The sequence below is a fragment of the Pantherophis guttatus genome, chromosome 18 (genome assembly GCF_059756535.1).
Source record: "Pantherophis guttatus breed Tessera chromosome 18, ASM5975653v1, whole genome shotgun sequence".
Classification (NCBI taxonomy): Eukaryota; Metazoa; Chordata; class Lepidosauria; order Squamata; family Colubridae; genus Pantherophis; species Pantherophis guttatus.
The window spans coordinates 2,989,029-3,006,699 of record NC_142080.1 but is presented as its reverse complement, the minus strand read 5'-3'; the positions used below and the strand labels follow the sequence as shown (position 1 = coordinate 3,006,699).

General features: G+C 46.8%; 2 protein-coding genes across 2 annotated transcripts; both read right to left on the bottom strand.

The window, feature by feature from the left end:
- Window positions 1–4,141: 4,141 nt before the first annotated feature.
- On the bottom strand, window positions 4,142–12,250 carry FLAD1 (flavin adenine dinucleotide synthetase 1). Its single transcript, XM_034406962.3, has 8 exons — window positions 12,216–12,250; window positions 10,931–11,172; window positions 9,403–10,165; window positions 7,929–8,076; window positions 7,105–7,203; window positions 6,573–6,762; window positions 6,002–6,075; window positions 4,142–4,583 (listed from the first exon to the last, which is right to left on the bottom strand). Exons 2-8 carry the CDS (start codon window positions 11,033–11,035, stop codon window positions 4,448–4,450), a joined length of 1,515 nt encoding a protein of 504 aa, XP_034262853.2. The 5' UTR covers window positions 11,036–11,172; window positions 12,216–12,250; the 3' UTR covers window positions 4,142–4,447.
- Window positions 12,251–13,773: 1,523 nt separating this feature from the next.
- CKS1B (CDC28 protein kinase regulatory subunit 1B) lies at window positions 13,774–17,592 on the bottom strand. The gene is made up of 3 exons (XM_034406961.3): window positions 17,298–17,592; window positions 16,219–16,346; window positions 13,774–15,055 (listed from the first exon to the last, which is right to left on the bottom strand). The coding sequence occupies exons 1-3, from the start codon at window positions 17,510–17,512 to the stop codon at window positions 15,003–15,005; spliced, it is 396 nt and encodes a 131-aa protein (XP_034262852.2). The 5' UTR covers window positions 17,513–17,592; the 3' UTR covers window positions 13,774–15,002.
- Between the last annotated feature and the right edge of the window lie 79 nt (window positions 17,593–17,671).

Genomic DNA, 17,671 nt, shown 5'->3' with positions numbered 1-17,671 from the left:
AATGAGGCCGATTCGGGGCTCGGCAGCCCCCCCCAAAACAAAGTGGGGTTTTTCTCCCCGTTTTGCGGCCAGACGTGGCGAACCGGATCCCAATTCCTTGGTTTGAAGGGGTGGAGCAGTTAGCGGAGTAAGGGGGGGAAGGTCTGCCAAGGGGGCAATGCTGGGGTCCCCTTCCCTCTGCACCCCCAGCTTTGATCTAAAGACCTTTTTATTCCACCTGGCCTAACTTTCTCCCTCTTTTTAAACAATTTTTAACATTTTTAATATTTTTAATACTCAAAGTTTAAATTTGTTTTAAATTGATGGGGGTTTTAATTTGTCTGGGCCAAACTATTTACTTCGATTTTATTTCTGCTTTTTAAATTTTGTATATATGTATTTTATTGTTGGCTGTAGTCCTTCGGGAGTAGGGCGGTATACAAATCAAATTAAAGTAAAGTAAAGATGTTGCAATCTCCTTGTGCTGGGTTCAAGTCCAGCCACTGATGTCAGGGCTGGATGGAAGGAGCCCCCAGTTCTGGATTTGCAGCAACAGAGAAACTGAGTTGGCTCCCCTTAAACTTCCCCTCCTCTCCTCCCCTCCCCCGTGACCCCCAATGTTTAAATTCTGGGGCACAGGAGTGAAGTCCACTTGTGGCTCAGTGGCTAAGACACCGAGCTGGTCGATCAGAAAGGTTCGGCGGTTCGAATCCCTAGTTACCGGCCTCCTGCGTGAGCAGGGGGTTGGACTAGATGACCTCCAGAGTCCCTTCCAATTCTGTTACTGTTCCTGACTTTAAGTTAGCCGCAGCAAGTCACTACGAGTTCTCAAAGGAACAAGCAAGCAATCTATGTTTCCGAGCTGAGAGCAAGCCAACTTTTTCTCTTTATCCTGGTTTGTTCTCACTTTGCCCCTCTGAAACCCCCTCCCCACAGGTAGGGGAAGAATCAATGCCCGTGCACCCCATTAGGCAGCCCTAGAGATACACCCCGTCTCCTCTGATTATTATTTTTTTTAATATTTTATTGAATTTATATACCGCCCTACTCCCGAAGGACTCAGGGCGGTGAACAGCCATAGAAGAAAACATATAAATACAACATTTAAAATAAAACAAAACAAATTAAATAATTTGGCTGAACAAATTTAAAACCCCAATAATTTAAAACCAAATTTAAAATTTCCATTTAAAAAGGGGAAAGACTTAGGTCAGACCATTATAGATTAATTCCACACCTTTCCAACTTTCCTAGCTCTCCTTGGACCCCCCAACCCCGGAACCTTTCCACCAGCCAAGCCAGGTTTCTAGTCCTCAAGATCCCCTGGTTTTGCTTTGAGGGATGGGGGTGGGGGTGAGGGCAGCAGCACCTGCCACGGTTTCCCCCCCCCTTTTTTTTTGTAGGGAGAAAGTCATCCAAGTTTGCAAGGTTTTTATTTTTTTTCCCCTTCCATCCTAAACGTGGGGGTCTTCCAATCTAGGGAAGGGGGGGGGGCTCTCCTGCCAAAAGGGAGAAAAGAGAGGGGAGGGGGGGGCTTTCAAAAGATCAGCAAGGCTGTCCCCTTTAAAGAAGCCAGGGCGTTGCGACCCCGCGCTATCTTCGTGGCTTCCTCTTCCAACTTCCCCCAAGAGATACGAGAGATTGCGCTGGCGCCGCGCGGCTCTGGATCCCAGGACCGAGCCAGCGGCGCTTGGCGCCAGCAAGGCAAGGCTGGGGAGGTCGCTTCCCCACCCCGCCGCCGCCGCCGCCTCCACGTCCTGCTAGCAAAACCAGCGCCCCCCCTCTCTCCCTCCCCATTGCCAAAGCCAGCATCTCAAAGAGAATTGCCCTTCCCCTGCGTGCGCCCTTAGCTCTCTCCAAAACGCGCGCCCGGAGTGCCACCCATCCAGCTCTGATCTTAACACCCCCTTTCCCCCCACGCCACCCGGAGAAAGCTGGCTCTTGGGGGCAGGAGGGGAGGGAAGCCGGAGTCCCCACCCCACCCCACCCCAACTTTGCCCAAAGCCAGCATCTCAAATTGCCCTTCCCCTGAGTGCGCTCTGCGCCCCAGCTCTCCAAAACGCACGGCGCGCCCCGGAGCATCCAAAAAGGAGTGCCACCCACCCAGATCTGATCTGAGCCCCCCTCCCCTCCCCGGAGAAAGCTGGCTCTTGGGGGGGGGGTAGGAGGGGAGGGAAGTGGGAATCCCCCCCCCACCTTGCCAAAACCAGCATCTCAAAAGGGAATGAATTGCCCTTCCCCTCTGCGTGCGCTCTGCGCCCCAGCTCTCCAAAAAAACAGAAAAGCTGGCTTTTGGGGGCAGCAGGAGGGGAGGGACTCCCCAGCCTGGCTCGGTTCTGAGCAGCCGGGGGTGGGAGTGGGGAGTGCTGGCCACGGGGTGACCCCTGGCGCCGGCCCCAGTCGAGCTGCGCTTGGTTGGAGGCGGACAGGATCTTATCAAGAGAAGCAGGAAACTGCTTGCAAAAAAGAAAAAAACAAGAAAAAACCGAGACAAGAGGAGCCGGGACGCCGGAGTCAGGAATGGGGAAGCGGCTTTGCCATGGGGCCGGGATTTGGGGGGGGGGGGCTTGGGAAGGAGGGGGGGAAGAGAGAGAGAGAGTGAACCGAGAAGCTCAAAAGGAAGCCCAGCCATCCTGTTTCCAACAGCGGCCTCCCTTGTGGGGCGCCTGAGATCGCCTGCACTTCCTGACCCAGGTAGACTGCTCTTGGACAGGGAGGCTCTCTCTGCTTCCATATCTCCCTCGGCTGGGGTGGATTGGGAGGCGGGGTGTGTGTGTGTGTTTGAATTCTGGGAGTTGGAAGTCCACAGCCCGCTGAAAAATTGCCAAGGATGATGAGGAAAAACAGCTCCGGCTAAGAATTCAGATCATCCTTTTTTGGTTCCGAGAACAGCTGTAGGTTTAGTAAAAACCACTGGTACATAATTTTATTTCCCTACGTAATTTTGTTTACCATAATAATAATAATAATAATAATAATAATAATAATAATAATAATAATAATAATAATAGTTATAATAATAAAAAACATGTTTGAGTTACTAAATTAATCCACTGGTCATTATGTAAAAAATACGACATACTCTATCCGAAAAGTCATGGGAGCACAAAGTGGAAAAAGTTACTGAAAATGAGATGGTGAAGATCTTGTGGGACTTTCAAATACAGACGGATTGTCATTGGGAACACAACACGCCAGATATCAGGGTTGTCGAAAACCGAAATGTACAATTTATTGACATCGCGGTACCAGGAGATGCCAGAATCGAAAAAAAAGAACTGGGAAAAAAAATCACGAATTATCGCGACCTGGCCATCGAAACTACGCGGCTATGGATGAAACATGTCACAGTGATACCCATTGTCACCGGGGCGCTCGGTACCATGTCCAAGAATTTTATAACACACATCAGCAAATTGCAGCTTCCTGCAATAACACCAGCGGAAGTGCAAAAAACTGCGCTACTCGCAACATCGTACATCTTAAGAAGGTCCTTGGTTGATCCCTAGGACGCTGGCAGCAACCCCTATCAACCATTAGCGCCAGTCAATGGTATTTGTGACACATTTTTCAATGTTCAGTTGACTGAGTTTCATGTTTAATAAATAAAAGAGGAGGATGATGATGATGATAATAATAATATAATAATACTTGGTTGATACTTAGGATGCTGGCAGCAACCCGTATCAACCATCAGTGCCAGTCAGCTGATATTTGTGATTCCTTTTTCTTGTGGCTTAGTTTCATGTTTAATGAATAAAAGAGACTAATAATAATAATAATAATAATAATAATAATAATAATAATAATAATCCTTTTGACTTGCTTCAATCATAGTAAAATGAGGACAAGGGAAGGCCGGTGAGAATTGGGGGGGAAAAAAACAACCCTATTTTTTTATTCCAATACAGAAAACGGAGAATATCAGAAACACGGTTTATTTGCTGGGCGAAAACGGGGTCAGGATTTAGTTCCTCCGAGCTCAGGAGTCAGCAACCTGCAGCTCTGGAGCCACATGTGGCTCTTTCACCTCTCTGCTGCGGCTCCCTGTCACTCAAAATATGTGTCACGACCGCCAATGTGCGACACCCACCGGCACGCGATTTATTGAGCTTTTCAACCTCCGGTAGGCCAACCATGGATAAATTCAAGAAAAGAAAAGTTTCAGAAGAAAACAGAATGTTTAATTCGACTACATTTGCTAGATTTGTGGCCGCTCAAGAAATAGTCAGGCACGGGAAGGGTTTTTGTGACTCCCGGTGTTTTCTTTTCTGTGGTGAAACGGGTCCAAATGGCTCTTTGAATATTTAAGGTTGCAGATCCCTGGCCTAGACCAATCGAAGGATGGCTCTCATCCGTGCATTCCATTTTATGACACTTGATAAAACCTTCTTTGAAAAGTTACTTCGTCCCCTCCAGGGTCTTGCTTAAACCAGCATTGCCGGCTAGAGGCGCGATCCCGGGGGGTTCAATGGCGAGAGATGCGTTCTTCTTTTTCGTCTTCCAACTCGTAAGCCGGCCGGTAGGACTCCTGGCCTTGTGCGTTTGTGTAACGCAAAGCTTGGTTTTTTCGCGTGTTGGTCATGCTACCCAGCGAGGTGTAACTGCCGAATACGTGAAGCCAGCATGAAAACAAACAAACAAACAAACAAACATCCCCTCACATTTTCAATCCAGGGCTAATCAACCTCATGATATACAGTACAAGCGGTCCTCGACTTATGGCCAACATTGAGCCCCAAATTTCCGTCGCTAAGCGAGACGGTCGCCAAAGCGAGTTTTGCCTCGTTTTACAGCCTTCCTTGCCACCGTTGTTAAGGGAGTCGCTGTGGGTGTTAAGGAAGGAAGACGGTTGTTAAGCGAATCCAGCTTTTGGCCTATCAGAAGGTCGCAAAAGAGGATCGCGTGAGCCCGGAAACTGCGCCCGTCATAAATGAGTCAGTTGCCAAGCGTGTGAATTTTAAACCCGCCATCATAGAAATGCTGAGAGTGGTGCGGTGGCTTAGAGGTGGAGCTCTGGCCTCACAATCCGGCGGCTGTGAGTTCGATCCTAGGTTAGAGGCAGATATTTCTCTCTCTGGGCACGATGAGAATATTATCTGCTGAACAAAACTCCTCATTGGCAACAGGAAAGGCATCTGGCCACTAAAACACTCAGCTCCATTCAGGCTCTACCCCGGAAGGGACTACAGAGTCCTAAATCATTTCTCTCTCTCTCTCTTCTTCCTCCTACCCTCAAATTTTAAATCTGTCTGGCCTTTTAAAAGCTTCCTGGAATATTTCCTAGTGCCATGACGGCAAACCTATGGCCACGTGTGCCACAGGTGGCATGCGTAGCCATATCAGTGGGCATGTGAGCTCAGCTCTGGTGCACGCATCTGATTTTCAGGCCTCCTGGGCCCACCAGAAGTCGGGAAACAGGCTGTTTCCTGCCGCCGGAGTGCCTTGGGGGTGGTGGGGAAGGCTCGTTTTTTGCTGTCCCCAGAGCCTTTCTAGGAGTCTGGGGAGGGCAAAAACAGCCTTCCCCACTCCCCAGGAGGCTCTCCAGAAGCCAGAAACGGCCCGTTTGCCAACTTCCGGTGGGATCGGAAGGCCCATTTTTTGCTGTCCCCAGAGCCTTTCTAGGAGTCTGGGGAGGGCGAAACAGCCTTCCTCACACACACCTTCCCCACAGAGGCCCTCCAGAGGCCGAAAACAGCCCGTTTGCCAACTTCCGATGGGATCGGAAGGCCCGTTTTTTGCTGTCCCCAGAGCCTTTCTAGGAGTCTGGGGAGGGCAAAAACAGCCTTCCCCACCCCCCAGGAGGCTCTCCGGAAGCCAGAAACGGCCCGTTTGCCAACTTATGGTGTGCACATAGAATTATGGGTGTGGGCACATGTGTGCGCGACCTCCCCCTGCTCTCCCCCGCTCCTGGCACGCGATGGCAGAAAGGTTAGCCATCACTGTCCTAGTGCAAATACACCTGTAAAGACATTTTTTCCCTCCTGAATTAGATAAAAATTCAAGACATTAGCGCACTCACCCCTTGTCGTACAGAATGCAGTAAGGGATATAAAGGCTGCGAAGGAAACTCCATATATCGTGGTAAGTCCAGTCCTAGGCACCAATCAAGAAAGGGGAGGAAAAAAAGAGAGAGAATTAAGAGATATTTGACACCTCTCGCTCTTACAACCTTCGCAGTAAATGAAGCACTGGGCAACCGGCTCGTATTTATGACTGTTGCAGCATCTCGGGGTGGGGGGGGTGTCACGCGATTCCCCTTTTGCGACCTTCCCAGTCAGCTTCAAAACAAGTCAAGTCCACGGGGGGGGGGGGATTGGATTCATTTAACAACCCTGCGATTCGCTAACCCAACCGTGGCAAACACGGTCGTACAATCCGCCGTCGACTCATGCCTTCCGGTTTGACGTCGCGGCGAGACAGTCTGGGAATTAGCGGGCTCCGATGAGGACCGCCTGCAATATTTGGTTTTTGAAAAGTGAAACGAAAATGAAAAGCGCCTATTCAAATTGAAAATTAAACTAGCAAATTTTAATGGATTTTTTTTTTTTTAAAAAAAAGTCTATTAAAAGAGCCGTCGAAGCAGGGCTCACCAGCAGAGGGTTGACCCGCATGTACTGCGGCCATTCTGCGTCCGTCATGCAGAAGGGCTTCAAGGAGCAGGAGTAGGGGTCTGTCCGGCGGGTGCCCATCAACACAGCCTCCACATCCGGCTGCTGACCCTTCAGGATCCCCAGAGCTTCTTTGATGTTCCCATGGACCACACGAATGTGAAGCTTGTACCTGCCGGAAAAAACGTGGGAAGATTAAAAAGGGAAATCGTCAAATTCTGCACGAATCCGTGTTTCAAATCCGTTCCCCCACACTGGACTTGTTGACGGGTCGGATGAATGGACTATATATATATATATATTTTAAAAATTGCATCCAATTCTTGGATGAGCCCCAGTCGTTTTATTTATTTATTTTTCCCCAAGAAGGGCTTTTGCCATTGCTTCTTTTTTAGGGCTAGGAGAAAGTGGCTGGCACAAATCAAATTTTGCATTGATTTTTCCAACCCAGCTGGCTTTGGGATGAAAATCAAGGCGGCAGAAGGCTTTCCCAAAAGGAAGGGTTGGTGCCTACCTCTGAGCTGTAACTTGAATAAATTCTTCCATCTCCGGGAAAGGAAGAACAGTACGGATGTATAGAGCTTGCAGCTGCTCCAACTTCTCCGGATATCGCCTGCCGAGAAGCAAAAAATGGTTTTAAAAAAAAGGAAAAATGAGCAATAGCCTCTCTCTCGAGATAGCTTGGCTTTTCAAGGTGCCTCTAATCCCGGACAACTCATTTGGACGGTCGCTAAATGAACTGTCATAAATTGAGGACTGTAGCTTTGAGCATCGAGATGAGAGTTGTAACCTGGGCCAGCTGTAGGTTCTCCTATCGCTAAAGGTGGATAACAACACCCATCATCCCCAGGTGTTGGGGGACGTTAATCCACCAGGTTTACACACCAAATTGGGTAGAGAAGGCAGGCCGAATACAGGCGGTCCCCGGACTTACGACCACAATTGAGCCCCAAAATTTCTGTTGCCGAATGAGACATTTGTGAAGCGAGTTTTGCCTCATCTTACCACCTTACCAAGTGTGAGAAACAGTCGTAAATCTCATTGTTTGTTCAGTGCCGTCATAACTTCGGTCACTAAATGAATGGTCATAAATTGAGGACTACCTGTGCCGACACTTTTAACCACCTGGTTTAAGCTCTCCAAGCAAAAGACTGAATTTGGGAGCTTGGCAAGGGAATAGAGGCCTGGAAGTCAACAATGAGGACTAGAAACAATGCATCTCCTTTTTAAAAAGTAGCAAAATTTTTAAAAAAAATTTTTTTTTGAAGTGCGACTATGTGAGAGGCTGGTTTTGTATCACTGTGTGAGGTTGCCAAAACAGTGTCGAAAGCGAGGCACCTCTGCACGGCGGCGTAAGAAAGGTGTAACAAGGCGGTGCAGTCCTTCCCGCCGTTAAACCCAACGCAAATTTTGGAGACGCTGTAATTATCCAAGCCTTCCTCGATGGTCCTGAGCGACGCTGCCACCTTCTGGCCAAGAGGAGAACCTGCAGGTTAGGAGGAAAAGGAGGTACGGTGAGTAAAATCGTGACTGACAAGGCTGGAAATCCAGGGGCCTCTTGGGTAGCTGATCTATACAAACAGTCCTCGATTTATGACTGCCATGGAGACTGGAAAACCTGTCTTTTAAGCGGTGAAGCGTTTAAATGAGCTGTTAAACGCGGCCACGCCCGATTTCACAACTACTTTTTTTTTTTTTGCCATGGTCGATAAATGAATCACCACAGCCATTAAACGAGACATCACGTGACTGTTGCCTTTCTTGTAGACTTTGCTTAGATAGATAGATAGATAGATTAGAGATATAGATTATAGATAGATTAGATAGATTAGAGATATAGATTATAGATTAGATAGAGATAGAGATATAGATTAGAGATAGATAGATACATATAAATTAGAGATAGATTAGAGATAGATAAAAATTAGAGATAGATTAGAGATAGATAGATATAAATTAGAGATAGATATAATTAGAAATAGAGAGAGAGATTAGAGTGAGATAGATATAAAGATAGAGATATAGATTAAAGCTAGAGATAGATATAGATAATTAGAGAGATATAGAGATAGAGATAGATTAGAGTGAGATAGATATAGATTAAAGATAGAGATAGATAGATAGAGATTAGAGAGATATATAGATTAGAGATAGATTAGATAGATATAGATTAGAGATAGATAGATAGATATAGATAATTAGAGATAGATATAAATAGAGATAGATTGGAGAGAGATAGAGATATAGAGAAATAGAGTGAGATATAGATAGGTAGATTAGAGATAGATATAGAGATGGAGAGATTAGAGAGAGAGAGATTAGAGATATAGATTAGAGATAAATATAGATATAGAGAGATAGAGATAGATATAGAGAGATTAGAGAGAGAGAGAGACAGAGATGATAGAGACAGATAGATGAGAGAGAGAGAGAGAGAGAGATGATAGATAGATAGATAGATAGATAGATTTCCCTTCTGCGCATAGGGATAGGGATAGGGATAGTGGGAGACAGTTGCTAAACACTGGATCGCCATCACATGACTTCAGGGATGCTGTGATGATTGTAATTGGAAGGACGGGCTGTAAATCACTTTCTTCGGCGCTGTCATAACTTTGCATGCTTGCTAAACGAAATGTCGTAAATTGAGGACCATCTGTATCTTCTAGCATAGATGTACTGAGGAATGGGACTTGTAGTTAGATACCAACTCGACTGGTCCTCCCGTTTAAAAAAACAACAACATCCATATGGGCGGATAGGGCTACTTATCAGACTCGAGATAATCCATACGGCGGACGAGGCTACCTACCGGACTCAGCCAATCCGTAGACATCCGTAGCGGCCCGGGAGACGGGATCGGCTATCAAAGGCACCACCACCCCTTGGGGTAAGTTCTCCATCAGGTAAGCGTGCATCTCGTCCAGATCCGCCTCCGAGTCCGAGTCCAGGATCAGCTTCACTCGGTGGTAGTTGCTGACCCAATCCGGGTACGAGCCCAGGTTGGTGCGAGGCCAAAATTTGGCGTTCGCTTCGTTAAGCACCGAAGCGATCCGAGTTTCTTCAACGTTCACGTAGATCTCCCGGGTGTAAAACTGAGTCTTCTCGTTTCGGAAAAGATATCCGAGACCGTCCAGGGCCCGTTTCATCAACGAGGGGATTCCGGGGAAAATGTAGACGTTCCGGACGCTGATCAGGGGATACGGGAAGGTACGTCCCGTCTTGTCGTCCACCCCGTAATTGAGAAGAGACGATTCGGGGACGCAAGCCAGCTTCATTTTAGGGCTTTCGGGCTTGGATTGGTGGCCGAAAAATTTCTGGACGAGTTCCACCATCTCGGGATGGGGTTGGATTTTCTCCCCGAAGGCTTTTGCGACCGCTTCAAAGGTGACGTCGTCGTGTGTGGGGCCAATGCCGCCTGACGTCAAGACATAAGTGAACCTATCTGCGAAAGTCTTCACCTCGGTGGCTATGGCCTCCACCTCGTCGGGCACGACGGAGATCTTGGCTACCTTCACCCCAAGCGAGCGGAGTTTCCGGCACATGAAAAAAGAATTGGTATCTTGCGTGAATCCCTGAAAAAAGACAAAAAAAAGAGAGAGATTATTAAAAGGATAATCTTTAGTCGAAGAAGATCATCATCATCAGTTAACGACTCCATAATCCCTTGCGGGGTGGAATCTGAGCAACTGAATGGAGCTAGCAAAAATGGCCGGATGCCTTTCCTGTCGCCAATGAGGAGTTTTGTGTCAGACTTCGATGCTATCTCAAAATAAATGAATTTCCAAACTGCGAATCTTTACGGAAATCTTTTCTTTAATTGAGCACAGCCACCGGATCATGACTCGACGCGGACAAGACTGACCTTTTGCCCCCCCAATCCCCCCCTTTCCGATCCCCAAATCTCTGCTTCTCATTGGCTATCTTCCAAGTCATTCTTCAGACTTCTTGTCTCGTCATTTCCCAGGAATGTTCCCCCCCCCTCTTCATTTCCACGACAACCCGACTTCAAAGGGATTTAGCAGGCAAAAGTTCAGAGCTTATCTCTCTCTCTCTCTCTCTATGCCAGCGTTGAAGCTCTGACATCTTGTTCAGCAGATATATTCTCAGTGTGCCCAGAGAGAGAGAAATATCTACCTAGGATCGAACTGCAAAATGCAACAATATGAATAAATATAGAAGAAAAACGCTAATGCAAAAAGCAAGATATAAATGGAGGAAATGACTGAATCTGAATATCGCCAGGTTGAATTTATTGGGGGGGAAAAATAGATTAATTCTCCGATCGAAGCTGCCTCGATTTCCCCAAAGCGTACGCCGATGCGCAAAGGATCACCTACCTTTAAGATCTCGTCTCCGATGACGATGATGCCAGCGGTCACGGCTGCAGATTGGGGGCGGCCCCCTCTGTCTTTCGGCGTCTCCCCATCCACCTCAGTCGCCATGGTTTGCAGACACCGCCTGGGCTCTCCGGCGTGCACAACGTTCCTGCAGAGCCAAAGTTCCCAGCGCAGGAGTGACCGTCCCTTGAAAGCTGCCAGTTCGAAATGTCGCTTCGGAGGAGTTTCTGAAGCTGCGTTACCTGCAAAACCCCTTCGGAAATTAATACGTCTCTGACGAGTCCTATGATTGCAGGTATTTTTTTTTTTAAAAAAAAATTCTTGCAGGATTATTATTACTTTAAATAAAGGAGAGTATTTGTAGCTCGGGGTTGAAATTTGGGACCTTCGGTGCTCTCTGAGTTCGGCGGTTTCCTCGCAGATGTTTCCTGACCCAGCTAGGTAACGTTATCAGTTAGAAAGGAGTGTTGTTTCCTCTGTAGGAGACTGAAGATGTTACCTAGTTGGGTCAGGAAACGTCTGCAAGAAAACAAGCTTCAGAGAGTACCATGGACTTCATGTGTTTTCCTCCTCCTCCTCCTCCTTTTCATAAAACCCACCTCCAGTCTACCCTTGATGCCGTTACCTAGTTTGGTCAAAAAACGTCTGCAAGAAAATCACCAAGGACCCCCACAGGTTTGTTCTGGCTGGTTGATTCTACTTTATTTACGATTATTATTAAGTACCGACCGACTAGGTGGCTCGGTGGCTAAGACCGTCGAGCTTGTCGATCGGAAAGGTCGGCACTTCGGCGGTTCGAATCCCCTAGTACGGTTCTCCTGCGCGAGCAGGGGGTTGGACTAGATGACCTCCAAGGCTCCCCCTTCCAACTCTGTTCCTGTTACTAACGAAGGTATCTTAACGCGTCGTAGATGCGGGCACCTTAAAATGGAATTAAACTGACTGGCTTCCATTGATCGATTGAATGAATCCATTCAAATCAGCTTCCTAAATTGTGGATTAATTGCACCCTTTTTTCAGGAATAAATCCGCATTTATTTATCTATTCCAGCTACACTGAGACATTAAAACAAGGATTGAGCCATCCAGGGACTATTTCCCAAGACTATGATTCATCCTATAATAGTTTAAGGCTTTAAGCAACCCCAAAAGAGAGAAAGCTTCACTTCTTTGGGTCTTTGACACTCTGCCCATGCTCAGGAGCCCCCTTTTCCCCCCAAACCGACAAGGTGGGAGATACCATTTCAAGCAAGACCCGGGGAGTTCCCACGCACCCCCGACTTACCCAAGCCTTGTTCAAGCAACTGCCCGGGAGCTCCGCCTACCGCCCGCGCATTGGCTTCTGCTTCTTACCAGCCCCGCCCGCCTCGCTTGCTATTGGTCGAGCGGGAAGCGGAAGAAACGCGGATTGGCCAACAGGAGCGGGCGGCGTTGCAAAGAGAGCGACGCTCTAGGCCCCGGGAAACTACATTTCCCATCATGCCTCCTGGCCCTGCCTTGTATAAAGGAGTTATTTGCAAAGGGTTCTTTGGGTTTTTTTTTTTTAAATATATATAAAATATTATATTATATATAAAATAAAATAAAATAATATATAAAATAAAATAATATATATAATATTATATATTATATTTTATATATATATAAATATAATATATAATATTGGGTAATATATATATATTGCATCCTCGTGACATTTGGCTGAGTGACTCAAGCCACCCACTTTCTGGATTATGTGCAATGTTGGAAACTGTCATTTCTGCTTAAAGCTGGCTTGGCAGAGAGAAATCCCTTGGGCGTCCAATCCCACTTGGCTAGTAAGAAAAGAAAGAAAGGCATGGGAAAGAAGTAAATGGATGAAGAAGGGAAGGGAAAGGAAGGAAAGGAACGATGGGAGTAAATGGAAGGGAAAGATGGAAGGAAGGAAGTAAATGGATGAAGGGGAGGAAGGAAAGGAAAGGAAGGAAGTAAATGGATGGGGAAGGGAAAGGAAAGATGGAAGGGAATAAATGGATGAAGGGAAGGGAAAAGAAGGGAAGAATGGAAGGGAAAGATGGAAGGAAGTAAACGGATGAAGGGAAGGAAAAGGAAGAAAAGGAAAGATGGGAGTAAAAAGGAAAAAGGAAAAAAAAAGGAAAGAGGGGAAGGGAAAAGGGAAGAAATGGAAGGGAAAGATGGAAGTAAACGGATGAAGGGAAGGAAAAGGAAGAAAAGGAAAGATGGGAGTAAATGGATGAAGGGAAGGGAAAAGGGAAGAAATGGAAGGGAAAGATGGAAGGAAGGAAAGGAAGTAAATGGATGAAGGGAAGGAAGGAAAGGGAAAGGAAGGAAGGAAACAAACGGATGAAGAAGGGAAGGAAAAGGAAGGAAAGATGGAAGGGATCTTTCTATATTCTATATGGATGAGGGGAAGGGAAGAAATGGAAGGGAAAGATGGAAGTAAGTGGATGAAGGGAAGGGAAAAGAGAAGGAAGTAAATGGATGAAGACGGCAACGGAAAGGAAGGAAAGAGAAGAAAGGGAAGGAAAAGATGGAAGGGAAGGAAGCAAATGGATGAAAAGAAGGGAATGGAAGGGAATGAAAAAACTCCTCTTCCCTCCCCAGCCATCTTTCCTTTTATGCTCCGCTATTTTTAAAAATTCTAAACTGCCAAGAAGGCTGATCTTTTCCCTTGGATTGCACATGTGAGGCTTTACACAAACACCCCAACGTTATTACACACAACCCTACATTATTTACACTACACGGAGTCCAAGGATTGGAAATGTAGCCTAGATTCCCCCCCCCCCTACGGATCGCTTTCGAAAGCACCGGATCGATCGGCCAAAATAAACGGACCCAAATCCCGTATAAACAATCTTTATTCGGATCAGGTCAGGAGAGGAAAGGAATCTTCGGATCGGTCAGTCAAAAGAAAACCAAACAATTAATTAAGCTTTAGGTTACTCGTGCGAGTTCAGCTCTTTACACACCTTGCTTTTAAAACCATCCCTACCCCCAGGTAACATAATAAACACACAACGCAATTAAACTGCAGTTAAAACAATCTTTTAGGAAATTGCGTTTCCAGCGTAACGCAAGTAACGCAGAAAGCAGTTCCATCAATAAAGATTTTTTTTAAAAAAATAAAATAAAATAAAGGCCTTGAAAGGAAACTTAAAAACAGAAATAAGCACAAGGAAAACAAGAATATATATAGAATATTTCTTGGTACAATAGGTTATATACCGACTCATAAATTGGGTTGCAACATGGATGTAACTACACAAAGTCGCTGCATTTGTCCATTGAACCCAAAGCTTAAATATTGCCAATTTTTATTGATTTTTTTCTTAAAAAGAGATCAAGGATCAAAGTTTAAAGTTCTGACTGGCTTTCCTTGGGAGTCAACCTGGTTGAATTTTAATCCTTCACGCCAGCGCCCTTCAAATTTGTTGTTTGAACCCAGTGTAGCTACATCGACCGTTCTGTTATTTTTCTCCTAATTTTCAGTTAATCTGTGACACGATTCCTCCTTCCACCAACAGATTCCAATCTCCAAGTTACATTAGATTAAGCCATGTAGAAAACCGCGACCGAATTGGGGTACCCGAAGGCAGAAATGATCCTTGACACACGGTGACCCTTTTATTAACCCAGCCCAAAGAACAACCATATCAAAAGTTAATCATATTAAAAGCTCTAAAGCAGAAGTTTGAAATATGAGATTAAAAAAGGAAAGGTACGTTTTAAGAACGACGGAGCAGGACAAAGTTTTGCATGACCAGGGATTTAAAAAAAAAAACACGATTTAGGAGCCTCGGGCGGGCCAAGCTTTCAGCCAGTATATAAAAAAACATTTTTTTAAAAAAGTCAAGTTGTTATCGGTTCTCGAAGATGGCTTCGGCCAGATAAAATATCGGAGGCAAAACCAGTTTTTCTTGGCTGCTTGTTTGCCTGTCGAGCGGTATTTTCTGGGACGGGCATCTTGAAAATGTTTCTCGGAATTTTACGACAGAGATAAAAGAACCCCAACTGTTCTCCCAAAAAGGTGCTTCTATCGAAAACACAGAAGACGACGGAGGATGTGTTGTCATTTTTCGACTTTCTTGGGCAACGGTCTTCGGAAGAGAAGGATGTGTGGCTCTGGAAAGGGAAAGAAACGGCACTTGAAAAAGATCCCGAGAACTCGGATTTTTTCCTCCAGAAGGAAAGCGGTTCATCAAATCCCTCAGATCAGTTTTTATGTGGAGGGGGAAGATTCAGAAAATAATCAGATTTTGAATGACAGAGCGATCCAGGATCGCGTCATTGCTGGGCAAAGGCGAGTTTGGAATAATTTATTTTTATTTATTTGCATCCCGCCGGTTTTATTTTTTAAAAGAAATCAAGACGGCAAACATATCCCTGTTTTCCCCAACAACCACCACCCTGTGAGGTGGGCTCAGCTGAGGGTGACCGCTCCAAAGTCACCCAATTTTTGTGCCTAAGGTGGGACTAGAACTCACTGTCGCCTGGTGATTGGCCCAAAGTCACCCAGCTGGCTTTCATGCCTAAGGTGGGACTAGAACTCACCGTCTCCTGGTGATTGGCCCAAAGTCACCCAGCCGACTTTCGTGCCTAAGGTGGGACTAGAACTCACCGTCTCCTGGTGATTGGCCCAAAGTCACCCAGCCGACTTTCGTGCCTAAGGTGGGACTAGAACTCACCGTCTCCTGGTGATTGGCCCAAAGTCACCCAGCCGACTTTCGTGCCTAAGGTGGGACTAGAACTCACCGTCTCCTGGTGATTGGCCCAAAGTCACCCAGCCGACTTTCGTGTCTAAGGTGGGACTAGAACTCACCGTCTCCTGGTGATTGGCCCAAAGTCACCCAGCTGGCTTTCGTGCCTAAGGTGGGACTAGAACTCACTGTCACCTGGTGATTGGCCCAAAGTCACCCAGCTGGCTTTCGTGCCTAAGGCGGGACTAGAACTCACCGTCTCCTGGTGATTGACCCAGAGTCACCCAGCTGGCTTTCATGCCTAAGGCGGGACTAGAACTCACCGTCTCCTGGTGATTGGCCCAATTGGCTTTCACATCTCAGGCGAAACTAGAACTCATTGTCTCCTGCTTTCTAGCCTGGTGTTTTAACCACAAGACCAAACTGGCTCTTTAAGGGATGATTCAAGTCAACTCGGTGGCCATCGGTGGCCAAGGGCTTTTTAAACCTTATTAGGAGAGGAGGAGGATACTAATTGAAATCGATGCTCGACCTTGATACTTTGCATCGAGACCTTAAGATCCAAGCGGCAGGTAGGTTTCGCCCTACCTGGTTCGTGGATCATGTAATGGACCCAGCCCTGGCTCTGTTGGACGCCCAGGTTGCGCCACTCCGATTCGGACATTAGATGAGTCTTGGGGACCAACTTGGCGATGTCTTTGGGAAGCATGACGTGCCTGCAAGAAAAGCCGGGGAGGAGAGGGGGGGAAGAGGAGGAGCAAGAGGTCAATAAACACCAGTCCAATCTACAAAATCTCACCCCGGGGCTGTCAAAGAGGAAGAGAGGCAAAGCCCGCCTACAGAGTGATGGGAGTTGTAGTCCCACCAAACTTATCCAGAACTTCTTAACTTGCTGGGAAGCCTCTTTGTGGAGTCTCCTTCCCGAATCCCGTCCGATCTCAGCCGGACTTGCTGTCAAGGGCTCTCATGCCTCCACTCCCATCAGCCCCAGCGAAAGGCTGGGAACCATGGGAGGTGGAGTCCAAATCATTGCCAAACAATGGGGGTTTTTTGTGGTTTTTTTGGAGGGAGAAAAGGATTTTTTACAGCCTCCTAGATTTTTTATAAAAGAGTTCGAAGCAAGGAGGGTGGGGTGATCCATCGATAAGCCAATCAAAAGTCGAGATTACAAAAAAAAAGTCACCATTAAAATAAAATATTTAATCCTGTTTATTCATTTAAATTTATCGACTGCCCGACTCTAGGAGATCCTGGGAAGCATATGCAAAAATTAGGATTTTTTTCCCTTTTTTTTAAAAAAAGGCTAAAAAGACAATGCATGGTTTTTTTTTAATGCAGCTTATTAATTTTTTTTTTTCTATTGTAAAAAAGTTTTTTTTTTTGCTTCTTTTGGGAGCCTCTATTTTAATTTCTTTTTTATAAATATAAATAATAGATTTTTTTTAAAAAAATATACATCATTTCTTGAATAACAAAAGTCGAACCCCCCCCCCAAAAAAGGGCAAAAAATACTAGAATAATGCTCCAGCAGCCTCCCAAACCCCGCCCCCCGACGGAGCCCCGCCCCCTTCCCCCAAGCCCCGCCCCCTCACGTACGGTCGTCGCGGAAACCTCCAACCCCGCCTCCCCGCGCCTGCCCGTCACGCCTGGCTCCGCCCCCTTCTCACCGGTACTCGAATTCCTCATCGTCGTATTTATCCGAATAGTAGATCTGCTTGTGCGTCATGATCGGGGAAGGCGACGGCGGGGCGGGCGGCGGCGGCGTCTGGCTCGCTCCGTCCGGCCGCTGCTCGGCGTTTCCCGGCGGCTCCCGAAGGCCCGAGCTGGCCGGCGCCAGTTGGAAGAAGACGGGAAGGGGGAGGCGCCCGCCTTTGTTGCGCATGCGCCCCTTTCTCGGCCTCGCGCGGGTTTTCCCCTCGCTTAGTTTCCCCGAACCGCCGCTTTTCAAAAGCCTCCGCCTTCGATGCTGATTGGGCGGAAGGGCCGGAGGGGGCGGATGCTTCGGATAGACGTGGCGGGACGTAATTGGCTGAGCTCGGAA